The sequence below is a fragment of the Colossoma macropomum genome, unplaced genomic scaffold (assembly GCF_904425465.1).
Source record: "Colossoma macropomum unplaced genomic scaffold, Colossoma_macropomum, whole genome shotgun sequence".
NCBI classification, from domain to species: domain Eukaryota; kingdom Metazoa; phylum Chordata; class Actinopteri; order Characiformes; family Serrasalmidae; genus Colossoma; species Colossoma macropomum.
The window spans coordinates 12,255,064-12,271,886 of NW_023494791.1; the positions used below are offsets into that span (position 1 = coordinate 12,255,064).

At 41.9% G+C, this 16,823-nt stretch overlaps 1 protein-coding gene across 1 annotated transcript in view; it reads left to right on the forward strand.

Annotated features, from left to right (window-relative positions):
• Window positions 1–16,823, forward strand: part of kiaa1109 (KIAA1109 ortholog) — a 53,452-nt gene that overhangs the window by 16,967 nt on the left and 19,662 nt on the right. The window contains 33 exon segments of the mRNA XM_036573915.1: window positions 56–126; window positions 212–385; window positions 1,062–1,182; window positions 1,328–1,474; window positions 1,565–1,686; window positions 2,395–2,579; window positions 2,715–2,815; window positions 2,817–2,937; window positions 3,088–3,299; window positions 3,382–3,533; window positions 3,651–3,801; window positions 3,889–4,041; window positions 4,131–4,371; window positions 5,858–6,003; window positions 6,098–6,323; window positions 6,444–6,608; window positions 6,712–6,890; window positions 7,434–7,612; window positions 8,959–9,677; window positions 10,336–10,581; window positions 10,661–10,754; window positions 11,332–11,382; window positions 12,421–12,627; window positions 12,792–13,027; window positions 13,419–13,663; window positions 13,788–13,893; window positions 14,056–14,153; window positions 14,402–14,587; window positions 14,674–14,842; window positions 14,939–15,150; window positions 15,331–15,529; window positions 16,226–16,285; window positions 16,378–16,604. Coding sequence (XP_036429808.1) covers window positions 56–126; window positions 212–385; window positions 1,062–1,182; window positions 1,328–1,474; window positions 1,565–1,686; window positions 2,395–2,579; window positions 2,715–2,815; window positions 2,817–2,937; window positions 3,088–3,299; window positions 3,382–3,533; window positions 3,651–3,801; window positions 3,889–4,041; window positions 4,131–4,371; window positions 5,858–6,003; window positions 6,098–6,323; window positions 6,444–6,608; window positions 6,712–6,890; window positions 7,434–7,612; window positions 8,959–9,677; window positions 10,336–10,581; window positions 10,661–10,754; window positions 11,332–11,382; window positions 12,421–12,627; window positions 12,792–13,027; window positions 13,419–13,663; window positions 13,788–13,893; window positions 14,056–14,153; window positions 14,402–14,587; window positions 14,674–14,842; window positions 14,939–15,150; window positions 15,331–15,529; window positions 16,226–16,285; window positions 16,378–16,604 — 5,901 coding nt within the window.

Consider the following 16,823-nt stretch of genomic DNA (forward strand, 5'->3'; position numbering starts at 1 on the left):
ATCATACGTAACTGTGTGTTAATGAATAGTTATATATTTCTCTGCTCTTCTGCAGATGGTGAAAGCAGGTCTGTCTGCAAGCTCTCTATTAGACAGAGGGGTTCAGCTCATGGGAGATTTAAGCAGGTAGCGTGAAAATGCCCTGTTATCTGCATTGATCAACATGCTCATTTTTAATTTAGCACTTACAACTGTTTCTGTGTATGTGTAGCACTCCCTATACACCCCTTGACAAGCGGGCAATGGAAAACACAGATGAAGACACAACAACAGAAGACTGGACAGTGGATCAGCCGCTGGCCCAGACTAGGACCACTGCTATCGTAGAAGTAAAAGGAGCAGTCAATGTTGTGCTTACCCCTCTGGTGGCTGAAGCACTAGACAGGTCAGTAATATATTGGTTACCCTTAACTCCACAAACTGCACACTGATTATTAATTTTCATCTTAAGACTTCAGTATCAACTATTAATTATTCAGTAACTGATATGAATTATTCAGTATCCACAATGAATTATTCAGTATCCACAATGAATTATTCAGTATCTACTATGCATTGTTCACTTCACTCTTCAATGACTTACTCATTGTCTACTATGACTTATATGGTACCTGCTATGAATTATTCAATATCTGCTATGAATTATTTAATAACTGCTATGAATTATTCAGTATCTACTGTCAAACTAAGTTGTGAATTGTTTTATAGGCCCATATACAGACCCTTAGAGTTGCTGGCAGCATACTTCAAATGAAAGCATTGTTTTGAAGCAAAGTATATCCTGACTCATGACATCCTGACAAATACTTGGCTCCTTATAACTGCATCTTTTTTCTGACACCTCCCTCTGGCTGTGATTGATCCACAGCACAAAGTGGGCTTCTAGTGGTGCAAAGAGATAGACAAGAGTTGTTTCTAAGTATACTCACGACATTATGTTCAGTGGTTCATTTTTTCAGTTCTTTTGTCTTTTGAAGTATACTGGCAACTTAATTCTATGAAACAAGCTTAATTGTTTGCAGAATATAAGCCATATATTCATGTGCTATGTTGTGTTGTAGGTACATTGAGTCCATGGTGCACTTTGCCAGTATTCGCCACCCAGCTTCCATCCTGGATGACCTGCATGGCAGAGTGCTGAATGAAGCTTACCAGATCAGCAAGTCTACTGTGACGGAGTCTGTGAGTAAACCTGGACACTCTCACTGGCACTTCCATAAACATGTGAAAGATAGGCATAGCTGTGCTATAGTTAGATGGAGGATGAAAACGTTGTATGTAATTCATTGTATGTGTGTGTGTGTGTGTGTGTGTGTGTGTGTTGTAGAGCACTGCAAAGCCTGAGCATAAAATCTCTAAAACTGAGGGCACCACTCCTGGATCCCTGAATACACCTCATGGACAGACTGACCTGTCTGTCAAACCTGATAATGTGAAAATAAAGGGCCTGCAAGCCAATGTTACTATCCCAAAGGTAGGTTTCTATAAGAGAGAAAGAGACTGAGCGAAATGGTATTGATTGACTTTTTGATTCGATTCTGTTTGTCTCTGTGGGTGTTTGCAGGTGAATCTGTGTGTGCTGCAGGCTTCGGTAGAGGAGGGCTCTCCCTCTAATAAGAGTGTCACACATGTCTCTCTTGTGGCCCTCTGCTTTGACAGAATTGCTACTCAGCTCCGAATGAACCGGTAACATAAAACCTATGCATCCGTAACCACTGTCTTTCCTTTTTAATTTAGTCATTTTCTTTCTACTCGTATGTTGATTGTGCAGCACGATTGTGTTTTTAAAGGAATCTTCCGAACGTTTTTTTCAACCTAATCTGTATCTTCCCTCAGCTGTAGCATAGTCAGTTACTGTGAAAAATAATTTTGCTATGTCTTCCTGTAAACTTGATCTGAAATACCCTTAATTTCTGCATAATTAAATGATAAAGATGTAAACAAAGTCATTCAGAGTGGTTTGATGTGAAATGGTCTTTTTCAGAGAAACTTACTGAGTTCCCTGTGGTCATGACAGGAACTAGACATCTTAAGAGTTTAAAGCCTCTAAAAGCTCCCTGACAAAGTTATATACATGAATAAAAAATAAAATGATTATATTTCCACTGTAGACATCACAAGCCCAGGTTCCTATCACCACGGTTGTAAAGATATTAGCATTAGGTTTCACACCAGACCAATCTGAATTACATCTCAATGATTGTAGTGCGATAATGTTGTTGAAAAATTGGTGGAATTCCCCTTTAATTTCTTTGATGATCAGCTCTACGACACAGATACTGCAGACAGGTTATGCTGGAGTATTCCTTTAAGTGAAGGCAAGGACTCTTCTTAAGATGTGTGTATGTGGTCAGAGTCAAAAGTGGATGTTTATGTGGTGTTTGTAATGTACAGGGGAATAGTGGAGGACACAGAGAAGCCCTCTGTAATGATGGAGAAGTTCTCATCTGCTTCCAAGATGGCTCCTCAGTCCAGTGGATCTCTGCGTTCAAACGCAGGGATAGAGAAGGGCAAAGAAATAGCAGCCAGACTCAACATCCACCGCATACATAGCCAGTTGCGTGGCCTTGATTCATCAGGTACAAGCACACAACCCAACACCGTGCTTATTTAAGCACAATTAACTTGACCAAAAATTCATATGATTTAATAACTTAACACATTTTTAAGTGATTTAACAGAAGTGTTGTGTGCTTGGATTGGGTGTGTTGCAGACCTGGGAGCCTGTGCTATAACTGCCATTCCATTTGAGAAGTCCAAGGTTCTTTTCAGCTTGGAGGAGACAGATGATTTTGCCTTGGTGGATGAGACTGAGGGCATCAATCAGCACGGATCACGTCCCAGACCATGCCTCTGACCCTGCCCGCTCTGTGGCGAGCCCTGAGAAATGGGGCTGGATCATGTTTGAGTGTGGGATTGAGAACCTTACGGTCAAAGGTATGTGAACTTAATTACATTTCAGTTTCAGTGTTGATCATTAGATTTAATTAAATTCATTATCATTAATTATGATGATTATTATTATTATTATTATTGTTATCAGATAGTTGTTAGATAATTGAGTGCATGCTTGATTTATTTTCCCAGGGGGGCGTCAGTCAGGGGCGGTACTCTACAGTGCATTTGGAGTGATGGGAGGAACGGACACTGGTGGTAGAGGCGGTGTTTCTAAATCTAATGGCTCTAGTGGCTCTCAGACCGGAAGTGGCTACAGCACTGATGTATCTGACGACAACCTGCCTAATGATGCTCATAGCCCTGCCTCTGAACCCAACAACAACTCCGACTCTGACGAGCAGGTACTGACACACGTGGTTTGTCTTTTATTTGGCCTTCTCTATTATCTCCTTTCTAACTGACTGCTAATGCTGGTGTATTCAGGATGAAGGGGTGGAGTCTGATGACTTGAAGAAGGACCTCCCCTTATTGCCCCCTCCGCCCGACTCCAGCAGTATGAAGCTCACTATAAAGGAGATCTGGTTCAGTTTTGCTGCTCCAACCAACATACGATCTCAAGCGCAGACCATGTCCAGGTATATATACACGCACAGGAAATCATAAAGTAAAGTAGATGTGTAAAGTAGACCCCCAACAAAGTCACTGAACTTACTGTATCGAAATGCATTTCTGTTTTGGTTTTGTTTTTGCAGGCAGCTCAATCTGTTAAGCACTGCCACTCCTGCTGTTGGTGCGTGGCTGGTGCCCATTGACCAACTGAAATCCTCACTTCAGAAACTGGACATGGAGGCCACACTGCGGGTGTGCGCAGTCATGGGCTGCATCATGACAGAGGCACTGGAGGTCAGAAAAGCACTTTTAAGATGTATATTGTAAGTGACATTAAGGGGTACCACTGATCTAATATGCATGTGTGCTTTATTATAACAGAAGAAGAGCATTCACATTCCATTCCGGAGCAAGTATAACCGTGTGACAAAGCGAGCACGGTATCTTCACGAGAACCCATCCTGTTTACTTTGTAATATTTTACACCGCTACCTTCAACAAGCTGACTACAGCATTATAGAGGAGGCTACCATGGTAAGACAGTAGATGGTACTGTGCATTGTGTGTATGTCTGTGTTTATATTCGTTTGTGCATTTTGACTTTTCCACTTTTCCTCCATTAGAATGATGGCCTGCCTGCCCTGGTAACACTGAAAAAGGGTTTGGTTGCACTTGCTCGTCAGTGGATGAAGTTCATCGTTGTCACCCAGGGCTTTAAGGCAGTTGGTCTGCTACGACCCAATCAGCTGCCAAAACCTAAAGAGCCTGCCCTCACGGATCCTGACCCTGGCCTCGGTGTGGACAGCGGAGCTGCCCTTCAGAGTGACACCAGTGCTGATGGTGTTGAAATTGAGTTTGATGCAGGTAAGACACGTACTTTTTCTCTTTACTTCTCATTGCTATTCTTGCACACACACACACACACACACACACACATATATATATATATATATATATATATATATATATTATATATATATATATATATATACTTTAACTACTTTATATGGTTCCTCATAAATTACTGTTTAATGATAGGAATCCAAATATATATATGAAAAGAAGCTTACCAGAGATGTTATAAGGGAGGAGACCAGTCACTAGTTAAAATATGAATAGGAGCACTTGTAAGGCTAAACATGGCGTCTGTTTGTGGAGAAAATCCCGCCCTTGAAGAAAAAGAGACCGTCAGCTCACTGGTTATGCCACAAGCGGAGAATCATTGAGGATATTGTGGCATGATCGGGGAAAGCCCCACCTCGTGGAGATCTGCGGCACAACCCAAAAAACATGATTTTTGTGCGTTATTGAGCCAAACGCTGCAAACTATATTTACAAGGATTTTGTCTTATTTTTCTTTTTTTTTTTTGGTGATTTCAAATATGTTTGTTAAACAGTAATTTGGCTGTCACTTTCGAGTTTTTTGGTCTCTCCTTATTCAGAGAGATAGGAGCCTGGTTTTGTATGTCTGAAAATAACTGCCTGGTGGCATTGCAAAGATGGCTGTTAAGGAGTTAAGGAGTCCATATGCTATTCCCATATCTGCAACTTGCGACCGACACCGACTTCAGAAGCTTTCACGGCCCATGAAGAAAGATTTAACTGGCCTAAATATTTCAAATGCAAATTGATGTATTCCACTGAATAGCATGTTGTATGTTTGTAGCCATTTATCCATGATGGAAGAATTCCATATTATCAAAAAAAGAAATGTTTTTACATTTACTCGCACTGAAAATATAAACATAACTAGCTAGCTTCGTCTGTTACATCAGTTGTGCATTTTGCCGGACCCATCACTGAGCTTGATTTTGAGCTTTATTTTTGCCAATAATTATCAAAACTGTAATTTCATATTTAAAATAATAAGTTTGGTGAAATGTCTTTATGTCATAATGGAGTGTTGTGGTTTTAAAAAACAAACAAACAATCAATAAAGAGTACCAGTGGGCCCCTTAGTAGTACTATTGTGGTACACTTGGGGGTCGCGGGCCACAGGTTGAAAATCACTGTGCTTTTCCATTTTAGGCAACGCTTACGCACAGGGGCTTTATTTGGGGCTGGAATTTCTGTCTGAACCCAAATCCAGCCTTTAATTAAAGAGAAAAACTAAAGCAGGGTAAATCCGAAGTAAAATCTGTTAATAGTGTGAATTGCGCTGCAACAATCCGAACGTGAAATTTAAACCTCACCTCAGCCTGATACATATTTAGGAAATAATGTCTGAACGGGAGAGTCGAGTTTGGACAGATGTAGAGCAAACACTGTAAAATCTTTCCTTGAGCAGTTTGCATGTTTGATGTTTTTTTTCGTGCTGTGTGTTGTACATTTCTTATTATTTTTTGTTTAGGCACTGTTAGTGAACACACAATGCTGTTGGAGGGTGTTTGCAGTCGACAAGCTCCCACTGGAACCTCTGCTCCTGTAAGTGGCGTTGAGATCATGAGGAAGCTGTCTAAATCTCACACCCACAGTGAGTCGGGTCTCAAGATCAAGGTATGTGACAGTGCTAATCATTATTAGTTTTGCATTTTTTGTATCAGTAACTTCTAAATCAGTTGATTTTGGTGTTGAATGTGTGTTTGGTCAGGGTTCGCATCCTTATCAGTCCTTGAGCTACACAAGTGGAGACACAGCAGCTGATTCGCCAGCTCATGTGAGTCGGACAGGGCTACAGTCCAATCATAGTCCACGAAAGGAGTCGTTGCTAAGCTACTTGACGGGAAGCTTTCCCAGCCTGCATAACCTGCTAGAAGCCACACCTCCTCGCACTAGTGAACAAACAGCAGCCAAGAGCAGCTCTCTGACACGCACAGGTACATACCTATCTTTCAGATGGAGACTTGAAAGTAAGATAGAATGTAACAATGTATTTTACCAAGTGCCAGCAAAGGTTCTATACTTTTCAAAATCTAATATTTTTGTGTGTTGCCTAGGCAACAGCCTGGGTACAGACATGCTGACGGAGCATCCGCTCCTGTCTGAGCCATCGTCCGTCAGCTTCTACAACTGGATGTCCATCGCTGTTGGAAACCGCCAAGGGGGCAATGTGCAAGAGTCTCCCCTCAACCGCTCTCAGCACAACAGCCTGCAGACTGGAGGTGTGTACTTGTGTCTGTTTGAGAGATTAGTGTGGATGAAATAAAAATGTGGCACTACAATACTTAGCAGTACAGTACTGATAAATATGTTGTCTCTTTCTAGGCGTGCTCCCGACCATTCCCTCAGCGTCAGACTTTAACACAGTTCTGTCGAGTGATCAGAACACAATGGACACACACTCTCAGCACACACACTCCCAACACAGCACCAGCCAAGATGACCTGCTTGAGCAAGATGAGACCAACCTCTGCCCTGCGGCTGTGCAACTAGCTGATGCACAAGTAACATACACATACATGCACCTACACATACATGCTCTTCAATGAAAGAGCTTGGCAAAAAACAAATTTACTCAATTTTCATCAGCCAAGATGGGTGTCCAGTTTGAAAGTGGAGTAGAACTACAAAGCAGGACATTATGCGGATGATAATGTAGCTCCAGTTTTAGCTTAAATGTTAAAGGTCTATCTGTACCCTTTTTTTCTTAAAATTGTATACATAGATTTTTGCTAGGTTTTTGAGATGAATTTGGTGATAGTGTAAATCAAGTGAATTTGGTGAGTGTAAGTTAAGTGTTTGTTTGCAGTGTTAGCCTAGGATCTCCTTGTATAAAATGATGAACGTCAGATATCAAACTTAACTAGATTTTTCACTGCCCTGTTCCTTTAATCTCTGTCTTACTGTCCCTTTCTACTTACTCTTTCATGAGAAGGTTTTTGTGAGTAAATAAATAATTTTTTAGACTGTATACTGTGTATGCAACACTGGAAACACAGTACTCCTCTTATGATACTGTGACCGCAGCTCTTTGTGTTTGTGTGTAGGTGGTGTTTAAGCCTCTACTGAGTCACATGGGGATTCAGTCTCAGGACACTCCTCAGTCCCTCAGTTATAAGATGTACTTCGGGGAGCACCTGTCTTTCAGCGGCACTCTGGAGTGTCTGAGGGCCGACATTGTTGACTCAGACACCAGCAAAGACAGGAAGAACAAACGAGCCCGAAGGTAGTAGCTCACCTCCTTTTTCTCAGTCGGCATACTGATGTCCATAGCCAGCTATGATACATTAGTTACCTTTGATCAAGACTGGGTTTTTGTTACACATCAGAGAAGTGCTACTGTACAGCTGTAAGTAAAGCATGACTCATAGTTTTGATGCTCCTCATCTGTCTCTTTCAACATCAGTCTCTGTAGCATGCATACAAGGAGCTTTTACATCTGAAGTCTTTAGTTTGGCTGGTTGAGCTGTAGCTAATGTCCTCTAAACCCAGACATACACATGATTTTTAGCAATCTTTTTCTTTGGTGACTCACACTGTATGAAAACGCTCCGTCCATGCTAGGTGAAACGCAGCCTGCGTTTCAAATAACGCTGTTTTGTTCAAAATAATACACTGCGTACTGAGTACTGAGCAAACAGGCTAAGAAACTGAGCAGCGCTGTTAACACTGCACTGAAGCTGAAAGACAGGCGTGGATGTACACGGTCTCTCTACAGCCCGTTGTACCAAAACACTTTTAAAAATCAGTGTTTATACCTTGCTGTTTCAATCAAACAGAGTAAAATCAGCATATATGGACTTTGGTAACAAATGTTGACTTTTTTCTCCGTCATTTAGCTGGCATGCATGTCTCCACTGTGGAAGCAGTTGTTTTTTTTTAATGTTTAAAAAATTACTTGACTTAGGTCATATGGTATCAGCTAGTATTGGAGTGTTGGTATGGGTGAATTTTTATGAGTATGAGTACATGAGCAGGGTACCAGCTTGATACTTGATACCAGTATCGGCATTGATGCTGCATTTAAGCATTTAAGGCAGCCTTTTGAGGTTTTCATTTTTGTGTATGATATGCTATTTGTGCATGATTGTGCTAAATACAGAAAGAGAAACTTAGATAGTTGCAAGTTTGTCATTCTGTACAGGATTTTTAATCAAACTCTGCACTTTCATGTTATTGGCACTGTTAACGGCGAATTGCCATAGCTTACTTTGCCTACATAGCCTCCTCCCACAGCAGTCAAGTAAGAGCTGAATTACTGAGATCCTCCATCCTTTTCTGAGATCAAACAGCTGAAGATATGTGAATTTTTGTCAATGAGGTTGGAAGTATTAAGCTCAGAGTCTAAAGTCTAAGTTTCCAATTGTCATAAACATAGTATGTAAGCAGGGAAAACACTGTATGTGCAGAGCAGGGATGCCTCTATATCATTGAGAAACCAATAATGTATCAAATAATAGAAAAGAATATTCAATTAACGGTTCAAGATAACAGACATTCAGCATGTGAAAACTAGGGCAGTGAGCAAGCACAGAAGCATTGTAATGTGTTGAGTCTTTGTATGTGTCACAGGCAGGGCATGGTGAATCTCCCACCGCTGGAGTTCAAGCCAGCGCTGATGATTGAAACATTCAGTCTGAATGCAGTGATCCTGGAGAAATGCATGTCATCACCACCGTCAGCCAGCGCTCTCTCCTTTCATGAGCTGAGCCGGCGTCCGCAGGCCAGTGTACACTGCCACTTCACACTGGCCTGCCAAGCCATCCGCCAGCATGTGGACATGGCCCTGGTGCGCCTCATCCACCAGTTCAGCACCATGATCGATGACATCAAGGCCACGCAGACAGACATCAAGCTCAGTCGCTACACTGCTGGCTCCGCTTCGCCCACTCCCACCTTCAAGGCTCGACCGTACCGCGAGTTCCGCTCCTCAGACTTTAGCCGCAGCTCCCGTGGCAGCCTGAACGGTGCCCCTCGCCTCAGCACGCAGAAGAGCAAGCGGGCTGCTGCTGGGCCGGGCCTGGACACGCTGACCCGCAACCGGGAGCCGCGGGGCAGGAGCTCGCTGGGCAGGTCAGAGAGACGGACATCCAAAGTGTCACGCAAGGGCTCGCGGGACGTGGCGGATCATATGACCATCCAGATGGACGACTCGGACTCCATCACGGTGTCTGAGCAGAGCGAGCCGTCAGCCGAGTGCTGGCAGAACATGTACAAGCTGCTCAACTTCTACTCGCTCATTTCTGACCCCACAGGCATCTTGGAGAAAAGCCATGACAATGCGCTCTCAGGTGAGTGAGACACTTCTGTGACTGCCCACGCTGGTTAAACTGTTACACCTTTTATTAGCTGCCACTGTATGGAATAGTTTTTATGGATAATCCGTATAGATTAGTTTTACCAGGGGCAGTCCAATAATGTAATTTGTAAGGAATTCGACTGGCTGATCTGGAATTTCCCCACATTACCTCAGGTAGCCTGGATCAAAACTTTACAGGCCTGATATTCACTTCAGCATTTGTTTGGATGCATTTAATTCAAATCTTCAGCAAGATTTGAATTAAATGCATCCAAACAAACAACAAAAACAAACTTCCAGTTCATACCAGATACACTAGCATTAGGCTAGTAAAGTGGGCCCATTTAACTTTATAATTGACACCCAACAGGGCTGCTTTTTTAGATTACAACACTCTTGTTTTGAAGTGAGAATAAAAGAACTGTGCAAGATCTCAATTTTAGCAGCTTCTACTCTCTGTCATCAAAACAACAGAGGTCTTTTACCAGGTTTTGTAGTAACATTACTGTGAGGTCGATTCGAACAGGACTGCCATTACTGAAAGAACTCCAAGTCTGATGAATTGCAGAAATTTTTTGCTCAGAAGGCAGATTAAAATCACAAATCTCGTCAGCTTTTCTTGTTTTTAATTTCCTCTTTGTTTTTGGCAGAGGGTGGGCGAAGTCCTGCAGAACCTCCCTGCAGGTTGGTGTTTGAGTCTGAGGCAGAGTCTCCGCCAAGCCGGCCAGGGCGTAGACGGAGCTTGGTGAGCTCTGAGCCTCAGCATGTGACTCTGATAGTGTTTGGTGTGGGCATGGTGAACCGTACACATCTAGAAGCAGACATTGGAGGACTGACCATGGAGGCAGAACTAAAGAAAATACACGGCAGCTTCACGCTGAAGGAGAAAATGAAGGGTAATGCCCACCAAAACACTGCTGCACTTACAAACTCTATAGTGATCATACACACATTAACATGTTTTGCTTTTCGTAGATATTCTTCATCAGAAGATGACTGAGACGTGTGCATCGGCCCACATTGGTGGAGTGAACATTGTGCTTTTGGAGGGAATTACACCAAACATTCAGTCAGTATCTACTCTCAACCCCAGCCTTACAGATTCTTCCTTCTGCGTTTTTACCTAAGCCCTAAAACTTTGAACAACTCAATTGCTAACATTTATAGCTCATATCCTTTACTTTTGAACTTCTCTACTTTTAAGCTGTTCTAATCTGTATTGAATAACTTTTAACACCTTACTCGTTGCAACCTACTATAACTACTTTTATTAAGCAATGTAATAAAAACAAACTTTTTGGGTTATATTGAAAGTTATTTTGATTTTGTTTCATTTGATTCTGACATATGTAAAGCTTTTGCTTGTTTTCAGGTGTTTTTTCTTTTCTTTTTGTTTTCTTCTTTTTTCTCTAACATTTTTCAGATTTCAGACTGATCTAGGAAACACCTTGGCTATTTTTTTTAATTATTTGAACTCACATATCTCTCTTTCTTTATTTCTTTCTTTTTTTACTTGTTTCTTTACTTCTTTGTTTTTCTTTCTTTGCTTCTTACTTTACTTCTTTCTTTCTTTCTTTCTTGCTTTCTTTCTTTGTCATGTTCTGTTTTCTCTCTTTTCTCTGTTTTTATGTCTCTCTCGCTGGCAGACTGGAGGATTTCCCAACCTCCCCTACCAGCACAGCCAAGCAAGAGTTTCTGTATGTTCAATTTTCCTCTGTAATTGTTTCATATTCCTCAGTATTTCATATAACTTAATGTTTCCTTAGTGTTCAGAATAGACACTAGTTACACTATAGAATTACAATTTATAAGACATCTCTGATATTTATTCCACAGTGGAACAGACCTCTCTCCCTATTGTTTGTCTGGGGCTTTTTACAGTCATTGCCTTACTTCATATTGTGCTCCACTAAAAGTCATCATGCTGTTAGTAATTCACCTTGTGAGGCCTGTCTGTGATCTTGCAGTGTGTAGTGGGACTTTCAACAAAAATGGGTAAAAAGGTTTCCAAACACTTATTTTACATATAGGAAAAAGATCAGTGGTTTGAGGAACCTGCAGTAGAAAAAGAACCAAAGTTCATAGATCAGTTCATAAGTACCAGTTTTAATTAATATGAAAAAGGGTCTTGCAAAGAGTTGGTTAATTTATCAATAGCTTAAAGCCATTATGTTTTTATCAAAAGACAGAAGAGATAGAGAAATTGACATTATTGCAGAGTCTTAATGGAGATTAATGGAGAGAGAGATAGAGAGCTCAGAATTGGTAAGTGATTGTATGGTATACTATATGAGATGGCTCAACCCATGGAAACAGCTATTTGGGGCCATTTCCAGGCAGGACTCTAGCAGTTGAGAACCTCTGGCCTTAGGCCTTTGGTTCATTTTAGCTCTGGGTTGGGTTTATTTATGGTTTTAGCACTTTCTCAGTACATCTCATTGTGGAGTGATTTGTTAGTGATCAAATGGTTTGCTAAACCCTCTATAGATCTGACCCACAATGTGCTTTCTTCTTCATCATGTACCATAGGACTGTTTGGCATTTTATGTGGAACTGTGAAACGCTTCTATGTTCTCATCCCATCCTTCTTTCCTCATTGGCTCTTTAGTTTCTTGCTGGCAAACAAATCCTAGAGCTTGAAAAGCTAGTTGCCATTCAGTCATATGTGCGTTTGTATGCATTTCATTTAAGTTTTGTCATAACTATTGTAATGTAAATGACTGTGTGTGTTGTAGGACGGTGGTGAAGTGTAACATTGCTAAGTCTCAGGCTCTGTACAGTGCCCAGCGTGGGCTGAAGACCAATAATGCTGCAGTATTTAAAGTGGGTGCCATCATGATCAATATCCCACAACACCCTGCAACCCTGCATAGCATGATGGTCCGCAGCTCCCATCAACTCTCCAAACAGATCTCAGACCTCATCCGCCAGCCTTCTAATCCGTGAGGCCAAAATATTTTCTTAAAACCTCTGTTTTTCTTTTACATGTAAGAGCACTGAATTTGATTAATAAGACCAGTGTAAAAGTCTAGCTTGTCTACTTACATTCTTCGCATTTGTTATTTGCATGCTATTGCTGATACTAACTGGGGTCTCTTTATTTTAGTCCACCCCCAAACAGAGAAGAGACGCCTACTCCACAGCCATCTGATAAGGCCTCAAGCGTTAATCAAACGCCAGTGGAGGCCAATGAGTTTCCACAGCTGCCTGAAGGGTTGGAGAAGAAACCAATTGTTCTGAAGTTCAGCGCCATGCTAGATGGGATCACTATTGGTGCCGCCCTTCTGCCGTCTCTCAAGGCAGAGTACAAGATGGGCAGAATGAAGAGCCATGGAATGACTGGTACTTCCTTTGGAACCTTACAAAATAAAGATGTAGAGTTTTCTGCAGGAAACTGCTTAGGCCCTGGGATGGCGGCGTGTGGATGGGTTCTTAATTTCTTTTTCCCCCACGCATAAATGCTTCAGGTGGATGTCATAGACAAAGTAGAAGTAAATTCTGTGTTTTGATTAACTGGCCAAGGTTAATAGGGAAACTATTCCTGTACCTCAGCCTTATAAGGCTGCATACCTCCAAAGTTGCAACAAAAAAACATATTTTATGTGGGCAAACCGTGTGGGTTGACACCTTTGAGTCTGTGGCACACTGAACGTGGAGTGTTGTTTACTGCTACAAATCGTAGCTGTGCCAGAGATCAAGGGAGTGAGTGTCAAATGAATGTCTTGTTTTGCAGGTGCCCAGACAAGGTTCACGTTCGAGCTCCCCAATCATAAGCTGTGCTTCCAGTCCAAGGTGTCTCCAGTGGACGTGTCAGCCGTGCCTCCCTCAGCCAGCCTGACCCTGCCGCAGGTCATCATGTCTGGAGAGTATATTATCCAGGAGCACGAAGGCCACAGTGATACCCCCTGGGCCCCTGATGACATGCCTACCAAGCATGGCAGCTATCTCCAGGGCAACTACCTGCGCTGCGTGGCTGAGGTGAATGAATTCCCTTAACAGCTTCAGTGTTTTGTAGTCACATTTATAGTTGTTTAATTTATGTTTTACATATGGCTAAATTGAGGATTGTGATTAAACATGGTTTTTGATTTGTCCCTTTCAGATTGGGTCATTTGAACACAACCTGACCACAGATCTTCTGAACCACTTGGTCTTCCTCCAGAAGGTCTTCATGAAGGAGGTCAATGAGGTCATCCAGAAAGTCTCGGGTATGCAAGCCTGGGAACCATTAAGTGATGCTGATGAGTGTTTTATCATGAATACTGCAATTAATCGATAATTGACTACAATTAAATCTCAGTGTATGAGTGTTTTGCAGTTTGCAGTTTTATGATGCTTACTCAGCTTTATGTTAATGTGGTTGTGTGTAGGGGTAGAGCAGCCCATCCCCTTGTGGAACGAACATGATGTGTCAACTGATGGAGACAAACCTAAAATCCTACTCTACTCTCTGAATCTCTTGTTCAAGGTGCTTAGTTTTTTTCTAAAATGGGAACTTTTCTGTTTGTAAAACTTTATAATTTGTGAAAAGTAAAAGTCGTTGTGGTGATGTTTTATTTTACTTCATAGCCCTGATTGAACTAAACCACACTGACATTCCTTCAGCCCAATATTGTGTATTATAAATGCAAATAATTTAATTAAGGCAGAATTTCCTAATATGGTTTTCTATTTAAACCACATAATTTAAAAAGGATAATTTGTGTCTAATTGTAGGGCATTCAGATGACCGCCACAACTCCATCTATGAGAGCTGTTCGCTTTGAGACCGGGTTGATTGAGCTGGAGCTGTCCAATCGTATTCAGTGTAAGGCCACGCCAACAGGAAGCAGCTATCTGAAGCTTTTTGGGAAATGCCAAGTGGATCTGAACCTCGCACTAGGACAAATCGTCAAACACCAGGTATGTTTTTGCACACACACTGTCTTTTGTGTACATGTAATTAATAGAGGCTGTTTACTTAAAAAAAAAAAATCTTATTGCAATAGGTCTATGAGGAGGCAGGATCAGATTTCCATCAGGTTGCATATTTCCGCACTCGCATTGGCTTGCGCAATGCCCTTCAAGAGGAGATCAGTAGCTGCTCTGATAAAGAGGCTGTCCTTATCACACTCAACCGGCCAATAGTATTTGCCCAACCAGTGGCGTTTGACCGAGGTAAACTATTGCTGTATCAGGGAAGTCTGTGAATGCATGTATACTGTATATATGTATTTGTTTATTATTAACTGTGTCTGTGTATGTGTGTTTCAGCTGTTCTCTTCTGGCTCAACTATAAGGCAGCCTATGATAACTGGAAGGAGCAGCGGCTTGCGTTAAATTCGGACATCCATGTGGCCACTAAAGAGGTAGTGGACAAACTACCAGCAATCCAGCAGACCAGCGTCCAAGCCTTCAGCACTCTCTTCCTGCAGCTCACAGTCAACGACCTGGGCATCTGCCTACCTATCACCGGTGCCTCTCAGGTTACAGTCCAGTCCGATCAGTTTTTCACACAAAGCCTTTTGCTTTAAGCTTCTGCTGCAGTAATTGATTAAACAAGCCTGAAGTACCTGTCTCCACCCAAGCGCAGCTTACAAGACTCAACAGTTGAACCGTTCATATATATAGAAAATGCTTTGTTTCTCTCTCCTGTTCTCTCTTAGGCCAATCACAGTTTGGATTTTGACACGGGCTCCGCACTGGTACTGACCATAGAGAGCACTCTGATCACGGCCTGCTCGTCTGAATCCCTGGTCAGTAAAGGACATTTCAAGAACTTTTGTATCCGCTTCGCCGAGGGATTCGAGACCACATGGGACGACTGGAAGCCTGAGGTCAGAGGAGACCTGGTTATGAATGCCTGTGAGTAATGCTTCAATAAGCATCACTAAAGTCTATTAAATGCAAGTTAAATTCAGAGCTTTTTTCACTTGCCATAGATTTAGTTGATCAGCCAGTTTTAAATTGGAGCTACAAGGCTAATGTTGTTAAAAAACACTAGAAGTCAATAGCTACCCCAAATATTTCTTTAAATACATCCATAAAACTTCTCTCAACCTGCTCAAACCGCATTCACATGTTCTTTAAGATTGAGCTTGCTAATGTGATTTTTTTTATAGTACTGTGTGAATTACTGTAGGCTATTCAAATGAACAAAACATCATGGCTACAGGCAGCCATTTCAGACAACACCAGAGTTGGTATTCACAATGTAGGACTGATGTTGGATCAGATTCCTCCGTATTTATGATGGTAATTTTCACAAATACTGATTCTAGATCAGCACTCCTGCTGAATATGGACCCTGTTTTTCTGATGCTTTCACACTTCACTGAACATGTGAACATCACTGTCATCCTTCAGTGTCTGCAGCATGTGAGCAATGGCTAATTTGATTGAAAAAAAAAAACTGCCAAGGGCACAAGTTCACACTTACAACAGATCTGGGTGACCTACAATTACAAACTTTGACAGCAACATTACATCTGAACAATAAGGCTTGATGTGAGCTTAGCCTGTGTAATTGGGTTAAGTGTAAACAAGATCTGTTTTTCTCAGGTGTTGTCCCTGATGGCACATATGAAGTTTGCTCAAGAACTACAGGCCAAGCCTCTGCAGGTATGTGTGTGTATGTCCTTGTATTTTAATCAGCGTCAGTGTTTCTCATTGTTGGTGTGACTATGAGTGCAAACAGTATGTCTATCGTACAGAGAGCAGCAGTGCAGGCACGTGGACCCTGAACGTTCTATGGAAGATGTGCGGGATAGACGTGCACATGGACCCCAACATTGGCAAGCGTCTCAATGCCCTGGGTAACACACTCACCTCACTGACGGGTGAAGAGGACATAGACGACATCACCGACCTGAACTCAGAAAACATGGCAGATCTGTCAGATGAGGATGAGAGTGACGGCATGTCCCCCACTATACACATGGTCAGTGCTCTCTGTCATACACCAGCTCTTTAGCCATAGAGATTGTGTTGCTGGACGCCTGTCTGTGTTTTTGTGACCATTAATTTTTGTGAAAGGAATACTCCAGCATTTTTCAGCCAAATTTCAAGTTTCAACACCAGCCCATAGAATTCTGAGTCAAAGGGTTTTCTGTTCTTGTCACAAAATATTTATATATACAGGGTGTCTCAAAAGTAAAAA